At 38.0% G+C, this 9,926-nt stretch overlaps 1 protein-coding gene across 1 annotated transcript in view; it reads left to right on the top strand.

The window, feature by feature from the left end:
- Nucleotides 1–9,926, top strand: part of LOC104949637 (glutaminase kidney isoform, mitochondrial-like) — a 36,499-nt gene that overhangs the window by 11,714 nt on the left and 14,859 nt on the right. Inside the window, exons 7-10 of the mRNA XM_010776026.1 lie at nt 493–656; nt 1,827–1,885; nt 6,543–6,575; nt 7,332–7,391. Of these exons, the coding sequence (XP_010774328.1) occupies nt 493–656; nt 1,827–1,885; nt 6,543–6,575; nt 7,332–7,391 (316 nt within the window). The remainder of the gene's footprint in view (nt 1–492; nt 657–1,826; nt 1,886–6,542; nt 6,576–7,331; nt 7,392–9,926) is intronic.

Below are 9,926 nucleotides of genomic sequence, written 5' to 3'. Positions count from 1 at the left end.
ACCCCCCCCCCCCCAAACAAACTCCTCGAACTACTGCGAGCAGTTGATAGTCGTCTCTCCCGCCCCCCTCGGAGCGTTGGCCCTTCGTCACACACCACCTTGGACAGTCGACGGTTGAATGTGCTACGGCTTAAATTGTTTGTGTAATATTTATATAAACAAAATTTGTCCTTGTGTATGTATTTATTCCTGTTTAGAGGCAAAGTACACTAAGAGTTTTGTGTTGTTCAACATACCTAGTTAATCAGTACGGTCTCGACCTCTACTCCGACAGGTGGAAATCTACTCGTCTCCCTCTCCCCACAGCATCCGTTGACAATTCTCGATCGTTGGCACGCTGATAAAAATTTTTTTTTTAAGTGGCACTTCATATCAAAAATGTTGCCGACCCCTGGTGCAGTCTGTTCATGGTTCTCTAAAAATGTTGTTTTCTATTCACTGAAATTGCAGCTGTTTTACACGCTTAGATAACTTGTATCTTCTGGCTTGTAGACACACAGTAGGAGACACTAAGGTCCCCTTCTGTCTGCAGTCCTGTGTCAAGCCCCTGAAGTACGCCATCGCTGTCCACGACCACGGCACTGAGTACGTGCACAGTTTTATTGGGAAGGAGCCCAGTGGCCTGCGCTTTAATAAACTCTTCCTCGATGATGATGGTGAGACGATACACTTTTCCTTTTTCTCTAGTTCGTTCCTTCAGTTCATGGTATATTTTTCCTTTCCTACACACTATTGTAAAAATGTTGCACTGTTACTCTTCTATTACCCTGATAGAAGAGTGTACACATGTAGCCTCTATTCTGCCAGGGCATGATGCACAAGTGAGAAAATGGAGGTGCTGCACTTAAATGCTTTTCGAGCTCTAAAGGGGGAAGACTTTGTGTCCTCTTGTCATTACATTTGCACAGCATGACTAGAACTAAAGAGGAAGAGAGCTCATTACATAGAGCAGCTTATGGAAATAGACTAAACTAATTCTTAGTTTTACTGTCCTGAAGAGGAATATGTCAGAAGTCACCTGACCTCCAGCTGACGAATAATTAATACGAGAGCAAGACTTTCTATATCTTAATTTTCTTTTTAAATTAAAACATTTTTAATGATTTGATTTAAATAAATGTCTTCAGTTAAACAGTAGTCGATTAGCTTTGACTCATTGTTGCTTAGTGGCATCTATCCAGCTCCACTCACAGTTGAAACATGACACTTCATCATCGCAGCTCTATTTGTATTATTCAAACATGAATCCATCTTCATAGATCATCACAGATGTGTTAAAATGCAAAATCTGTTTTTAAATTAATCATGCTTTTAAACATGTTATTTAAATAATGTGTTATTTATTGTAGTATACATTTATTATTCAAAGTATATTGTAGTGCAATGCACATGTTTCTTCATACTTTTATAAATATGTTACTTTGTATAATTTATTTATATTTATAAATATTTCTATTCTAGCAACTGTGAAGTAACCCTCCCAAAAATCAATCCAGTATTTCTCATTCCGATAGCAAAGCATGGCAGAGTTTAAATAACTTTGTCAGTGTTCCAAGCTTTGTGTGTGCCAACATCCACAATCTCATGTCATAAAAACGTGGCTACATGCCAAAGTAACATTTGAAAACATTTGTTCACATCATTCTGCTGCTATTTTGTATATACTCTATTAAAACATATATTTATTTTTAGTATCATCAGTCAATGTGTGCTCTACATGCATTTGATTCTCAGTGTTTGTTCTGTCTATATACAGAGCCCTCAGGTGAGTGTTTACACTTTGATCCTCTGCAGTATGCTAACTGAGCTTTTTTTATGTTTTGCAGATAAGCCCCACAACCCCATGGTGAACGCTGGCGCTATTGTTTGTACTTCACTGATAGAGGTAAACACAGAAACACTTTTCCGCTCCTTCATTTGTGTTTTCATGTTCAGTCTGTGTCATTTCCACTGTAACCTTAGAGATACAACTCTGTGTATGGTGGGTTTATCAGTGAGCTGCTTATCAAGTTAATAAAATGAAGGATAACATACAGTTAATATTAACAGATACTATTGACTGTTTAACAATGAGCTGAGAAACCTATCTTTAATTTAAAAACAATGCTAGGAAGACTCACAGTAATGCAGTTTTTAGCTGATTCAACACCTAGTTCATTTCTTATCATGTTTTAATATTATGGTATTCTTAGTTAAGACCCAAATGCACTGAAAACAATAAAAAACTAAAAACCGCTCCTTATTTGACGTGCCCCAATTGATGCTCCTATTGCATACAGTCATCACATGTACATGACGTTTGTTATTTTAACCAGTGAAACTACACTTTTGTTATTAATATAACTAAAGAACACGCTCTGGGGAAGAATACTAGCTTTTGTTCCTTTTGATCTCTCTACAAAAGTAACAGTAGCACTGCTGTGTCGCGCCTCTAGTGCGTGTTCAGCTATTAAAAACAATGGGCGTATCTCAATGCACGTCACATTCAGTTCATTTTTACCTTTACTCGGTGCAAACACCCAGTTTGCTCAGATATATATGACTTTTGACTCAGCTGGAATCATTTCTAGGTCACCACCTTAGTCCACTGTCATGTATCCTGTTGTGGTAATTAAGTCTTGTGTAAATCCTTCCGGAAGGCACTCAGTCAGCCCCAGCACACAAACATACTCTGTTATCGTCCCTACTGAAAATAACCTGGAAGTGGAGCTAGTCAAGTGCAGTGCACGCAAACCAGCCTCAATCTGCACATGATGATGATCAATACTTACCTGTCACAGAGCCTCTATCTTTTCACCACAGTTTAGTGTGACCCTGTCAGGATTTCTCTGCAGTGTGAAGACAGATAACTGACAGTGACTTCAGAAATGAATCGCTTGTCATATGAGCTGCAGCTCACAGTTTCACACATAACAAAGGAGAGGTGAAACATGGCTTTAACAACAGCTTTTTCCATATGTTTTTAAGTTAAAAGTTACAAATCATTTTTGGGTTTGACTTTTAATTATTTGACTTCACAGGGGCTCTTTACATAATTGTGCAGGCACTGCATAATTAGCACTTGCACAGACACATTCAGAAAAGAGCTTTCTATAAATAGCTGCAAGACTAAATCACAGATGTTTTCTTTTGAATATCTTGAAATGAGCTGCAAAACACATTCTCTGCTATTTGCTACAAAATGCTCAATGTCAAAGATATCTGACTGTAGGTTTTTCTGGAGAGGATCTTATGTTGGGCCAATCTTTTGTCCCAAACAATTAGACTTGGAGCTGAATTTGTGTTCACTAATAATATGAATATTTGTTGTTGATGTTGTAAGAAACAATATGATACCAAAGCTTGGAAATATGATTATTAGTGGGGGTTTCTTTACTTGAGAGGAAGCAATATATAAAGGGAATGAAATCAAATCACCACCTATGTATGAACAAGCATGCTGAAGCATGTGGCCTGTTTGATTTTCATTTGGTTTTGGACCTCTTGTACTCTTTGTCAGAAGTCTCAGGGTCTGGGACCTGTTTGTTTTCTGTTTCCACATGTTCAAAACACATTCCCATTTCAAAATTCACCTGTGCTTGGTGTTTATTATGGGATGATATTTGCAAACTGATAATAAACACCATCACATTCTTGCATATGTCACTCGAAGTTGAGACAATGGTAGTATTATCAAACATGTAGCTGTATTTTACAGTGTATATCTGACAATGGCCCAAGATATACATTTGTAGTTTATTGTGCAATAAAAGCAAAGTTGACAACACAATTGTCATAGTTAGTGATTTTACAATGGCATGTTTATGAATTTGGTGCCATAAAGTACATTTTTAAACCGAGTAGTACTATTTCTTAACATTTATACTTTTGGGGCAAAAGAACAATGAATATTTATTTCAAGACCAGTTATAGTACACTGAGGAAAATGATTACATTTGTTTTGTTAACACTTTAATTGAACACAAAGGCTGCTTGAGGAAACATTGGACCTTAATTTCTAACTTGTCAGCAGTATTTATGAATTAGATCTGATGTGTAACAGCAATGTTTAAAAGCTTATTTTTCCTTTTTTATTGCTTAACATAATGAACAAACACAAGACACAACAGATACCATTAAAACACCTTTCCATTTGTGTGACTGTTGTGTGTCGTCACAGTTGTCGAACAGAAGTAGAATTTAGATTAAAATGGTAATCTAAAATACAAAGAAGATATCTTTCACAGCGATGGGTAACTTCGTTTTTTAGTAGATTCAATAGTTCAGCATTTTTCTTCTCTGAGAGCAAGATGAGAAGATGATATGAAAGCCAATAACCTAAAGCTATTTACCATTAGTTCATAGAAACCAAAAACATTTGAAATTCCATGTTTTTTTTACTTCTTTTTTTAACTGTTGGGTTAATTGATTTTACCGCCGGCACCAAGTGGCTAAAACATGAATAAATGCATCTACTAAGCAATTAACTAAGTACGAATCTGAAAGCTTAAAATAGCTAGCTTAGAAAAAATACTTGAGGGAAACGTCTAACCAGGAATGTAGTAGTATTTGGAAGTGCTTCAGTGTGGTTTTTAGTGGAAGATCTAGGATATTGTGAGCACAGGTTATGATATTGGTATCTAAGAACGACTAACAGCAGCAGACCCGACAGCCTCTCTGAGATAACCAGACTCGGAGAATTAGCTGTTGTTTGCCCAAAGATAATTCCCCATAAATAGTGCCAACAAATGCAAAACAAATTCTCTTCATATTAATTAACAAATGTATGTAAATGATTGAGATTTAGTGTTGGTTGGTGTGCTTTTGAACACGCCAAGCTAGGCGTTTACCTGTTTCTGTCTTCATGCTAAACTAGCTAAACACATCCATGACATTATTTTGGTGATCTATTCATCTCACCCCCCAAGGGAAAGGGCTTACATGTTGAAATAACTCTAAACATTGCCAACAGTGGTGTAAGCAGATAAATACTTGGCTAAGTTGAAACATTAGAAGAGCACCAACTGTACTTTTTAATCCTCTAGTCTATTAGATTAAATCTGTTCGTTCTGTTCTTTTTCTTCCAAGTAAGGTCCTTTTTAATATGATTACCGTCTCTGTACTCATTATTCAAGAAAATCAACCAGTCAAAACACCTTCCTCATTTAGATTTTATAATGCACGTTATATAAATCGTTTTAGTTTAATAGATTGATGTTCAGATAAAGCTTTCATTACACAGCAGACCTGTTGGACATACTAAATGACTAAAGACACTTCACAGGAATGCTCCAAACACATCTCCTCACATTTTTCTGAGACGATCATGAGTGTCAGTGTCCATCTGCTCACCATTGTTTCAGTGTTATTTGTTTTTCTATACTGAGACTCAAATGTCTCAAATGCCAGGTCAGGTCGCCCAATTGGCTTTAAGCTTGGGGGGGAAACTGTTGGATGGTTGAAGTGGCAGAACTGTTGTTACATGGTGCTTGAAGGCTACATGTTGTTGCTGTTTTTACAGACATAGGAACTGTGGGAAATAATGACTGCTGCTGCAGGTCAAATGACGTTGGTAATTTTTTCTTCCTTTTCCATATCTTTCTCCTCCCAATCCCCAGACCCCTACCCCACTCTTCTCTCTTTCTCCTCCAATCAGATCTGTAGAACTCCCATTTAGTGACTCTTTAACACCTCCATCAGTGTCACTTACTTTTTCTTCTGCACAGTAAAGTGTAGAATTTTTGAAATGTGCTGTCACACATAATGCATTTGTCTTTTTAAATGTAATGTTAAAAATATGTGCACACCATCCTTTATATTTGAAACTAATGCTACAGAACTATAAATGTGCATGCATGTCCATTTGTACTTTTGCTGTGTTTTCTGCAGTGCGATAGGCAACATAATAAGCTTCAAAAAGGTACACAAACTGTGTATTCTATTCTCAGAGGAAAAGCATTCTTCCCTTTGTATCCTGCCCGTTGTTTTGTCTGACAGTCTCTTGACACATGACACACGTTGACATATCATCCTCAAACACATACACCTGCTTTACAGTAACCTGTAATGCAAACCTAGCTGCATACACTTACATTTACTTGGATAGTAACATACATTACATTACATACAGTCACAGCTGTTTCAGCTTACAAAAACAACAACACATTTACCTTTTTACTGATTAGACAATATTGAGCCCCCTATTTGGAATCAGTGAGACATAATGGTGGGACATGTGTTTCTTTAACTGACTTAGGTCTGCTGATGCACATGTCTACTAAATCTCCCTTTTTTAAGTCTAAAGATCTTCCATTGTGTAATCAAGTCTCATCAAATCCTATTGATATTTGTTATCGATTTTTATAATTATTGGCAAAACTCATGTGATTCTTATTTTTTTTTTGTACATAAAAATCCACAAATGTATTTTCTAATTCAGTAGTTTTATTTGGTCAGCATTAATATTTCAGTCTGATCTATAATGATGCTGTGCTTCTCCTCTGCAAAAAAATCCCTCTGTGAATGAATCGTACTAACTGCTGATTATTTTCTTCACTCAACAGCAAGGTGCAAGCAACGCAGAAAGATTTGATTATGTAAGTATTAGACGTCATACCGGGTGAAATATTAAAGTAAAAAGTATTGATTCACTTTTATGTACCTTATGAAGAGTCCCCTAGGATGAGTAGATGCTGTTTTATTATTGTGTATTTAATTGACCTCTTTATACTGTCTAATAAAGCTTATGAGCTGTGCTAAATGCCTTACTACACAGTAACTCTGAGTAGATGTTGAGTACATAGTGTTTACTCTAGAGCAGTGCTTCTCAAAGTGTGGTCTGTGGACCACTGGTGGTCTGTGAGCGCCCCCTAGTGGTCCGTGAGTATATTGGTAACATTTCACATTTGAAATAAATAAATACATTTAAGTTTTCCGCACTCTCGCGGGAACATCTCCGCAATGGAGCGAGCGTAAGTTTCACCTTTGCTTGCATGATATAGCCCAGCGCAACACCTTCATCACACATGTTGCCACTTGTTTGTACCATTTTCAGGCGATCTGTAATCTGTTCTAGAAAAACGATGTGATTTTGGATATTTGTGGAGTTAGGTGGTCCTCGAGTGTTTTTTTATTGGTTAAGTGGTCCTTGGTATGAAAACGTTTGAGAAACACTGATCTAGAGAAAGGACACAATGAAGTGTGATTATGCATACTAACAAGTGTGCTGCTATACCACCATGCAGTATACAAGAAAATGTAGTAACTGCTCACAGCTAGACATTAAAGGGGCTGTAATGACTTTTTAAAAATGTAAATAACAATTTATCAACTTTCACTTTGCTTTCCTCCAGGTCATGAACTTTCTGAAACGTATGGCGGGAAACGAGTATGTGGGTTTCAGCAACGCCACGTAAGTCCCTCTAAATCATGAGTTGATGTTATCAAAGTTATCTTCCTTCACTCACCACACAAAGCAGAACACTTGCTTTCATTTCATTTCAAACCTTTATTTATCCAGGTGAATCCCTTGAGATCATCGATCTCTTTTTCAAGGGAGACCTGCTCAAGTAGGTTCCACATGAAACATAAAAACATAAAACAGAACAAAGAAAAGGACGTCTTACAGCATCTTTAATAATAACTATCCACATGAACAGGTACCAACAGCTTCCGATTGAGTAGCATCCAACCGAGCTTTAAAAACATTTAGTGGCACCAGATTGCTCAGTTTCCATTTCAATTGCAGACTATTCCAATACAGTGGAGCTGGGCATCTAAATGCTATCTTCCCTAAGACAGTCCTAGCAGTTGGCACATTTAATAAAACCACAGCATGCGATCTCAGGCAGTAGCCACTTACAATTCGCCGTGAGATCAGGGAGCAGATGCTACTCTGTATGGCTCAAAACGCTGCAGCGTGTTGAACCTTTAACCCCCCACCATTGGTCACCTCTCGGCAGGTGTCTTTAATCAGCTCTTAGATAACGAGCTCTAAAGGCCAAATTTGCTCAGTGACGGATTAAAAACTTAATCTGGAATCTGCATCTATGGTTTGGGCAGCACACAAAGAAAATGCAATGCATGTCAACAGCGTCACTAACAATAATGACTGGAGGATCTGTGTATCATCAGGCATGTTGTGCTCAATGCAATGGAAAGCGTTGTATTTCCACAGCCAATTTGTGTAGGTTGTCTGAACGTGAAATATGAATATGTCACGTGGATTATGAAATATGGTCCATGGTCACAGACATGCAGAAGGGTAGTGCTGCACGATTAATCGAAAAACGATCGTGATCTCGATTCAGACACCTATGCGATCTCATTTCTAAATTACGGCGATCCTATGATGTCATGCTGATCTTTTTTTAATTTTATTTATCTTTTTATTTTTTATTATTTTGCTTCTGAATAATACCAAGCAAATATACTCTATACATTTAACATTAAAGTACCATGATCGCATGCAAATGGTAGTGTTCTGTCTGTCTCTCCTTCTCTCATGCAGTGTTAACGCTGCAGCCACTAGTGTTGCCAGTTTTTGCAGAAGGAATAAGCTACCAGGTCTATGAAAACAAGCGCAAAAGAACATGAGCACTTTAAACCTATATATGTCGGGTCGGCTATTTGAAAATAACCTATCTACAAGCTCACAACCGCAACAACCATTATTACTTACTACCAAGCAACTTTACAGAAATATGAGTCCAATGTGGCTTATAATAAGTAGTTCCTGGCAACACTCACTGACTGCAGCACGTGAGGGCAGGAGCCGGTGTTGCAATATAAGTTGAGTAATGATAACTGGCGACATTCTATTTTCGTCATAGGAATCCGGGGCGACCCATTGTTGACTTACCAGGAAATAAACATGTCGATCGCCTCGTTTGTCGTTTACGTTCATCTTTTGCTATATCTGCCTTCCTAAGATCCTTACGTTAATTCAATGATTTTTTAATGGAGTGGTGTACGACTTATTTTGTTTTGTCGTTGAAATCTTATTATTTATTTTTTTTTTCGGAAAATCGGCCGATCGTGGGGTCATTGATGCGTGCATTCCTAAGAACGATGACTTTTTTTGTATTTGTTTCACGATCTGGGTGCTCATCATTACAGTGACTTGTTTTCTAATTGAATTTATGAGATAGTCATGATGATCGCGAGGCAGCTGAGAACGATTAGTCACGATTACCGATTGAGAAGCCTTTGTATGACGGCACACACGTCATATTCACTCAGTACTGTTGACCGCTGTAGATAATAAAAGCAGTATCCTTAGTCCCGACATGTACTCCTGGGTCACATGAATGTCCTTTATTTGTACACTAAGCGGAGCAACAGCAACTGCAAGTAGAAAACGATGTAGACGGAAGGATTCTAGTGAAACTACGTGTAAGTCATGAGCATACACTCCAACCCCCCTCTCCAGCTATAGCACCTATAGCCCATGGCAATGACCTGTTAGTCATATTCGGTGCCTTCTGTCAAACCAGTAAGGGACTACGATAGTTCGAATAAAGTCATACGTTAACCAAGGCACGTGTCACATCTCGCAGAACAACACTCTCTCCTATGTCCAGCCAAGTATTTTATTTGCCGAGGACCTCCAATCGATGTCTTACTATAGTGGTAAATTGCTCGCTAGTGTTCAACACGTACTACTAGGTCAGTATCACGAAGCTACTCGCCACGCCGACACATTATTTGCTGAACACAAATGAAATCCGACAGACTTCTACCTGTCGATAGTTCGAGATATGTAGTGTCATCTTGCTCACATGTTTAACTTTCAGCCTGTTTTATATATTAAATTTACTGAAATAAGTTCAAACGTTCACAACTTGTCCGTAGGTGTGTCGTGGATGAACCATTACAGTTGGAGGGACTTCGCAGGCTATAGCATGGAGAAAGGGGTGTTGGAGTGTATCCGAATGCTATCGACTTAC

The sequence above is a fragment of the Notothenia coriiceps genome, unplaced genomic scaffold, assembly GCF_000735185.1.
Source record: "Notothenia coriiceps isolate Sejong01 unplaced genomic scaffold, NC01 NC01_scaffold00016673, whole genome shotgun sequence".
Classification (NCBI taxonomy): domain Eukaryota; kingdom Metazoa; phylum Chordata; class Actinopteri; order Perciformes; family Nototheniidae; genus Notothenia; species Notothenia coriiceps.
Note: the sequence above shows the minus strand (reverse complement) of the source record. Positions and strands in the feature narration are given on the sequence as shown.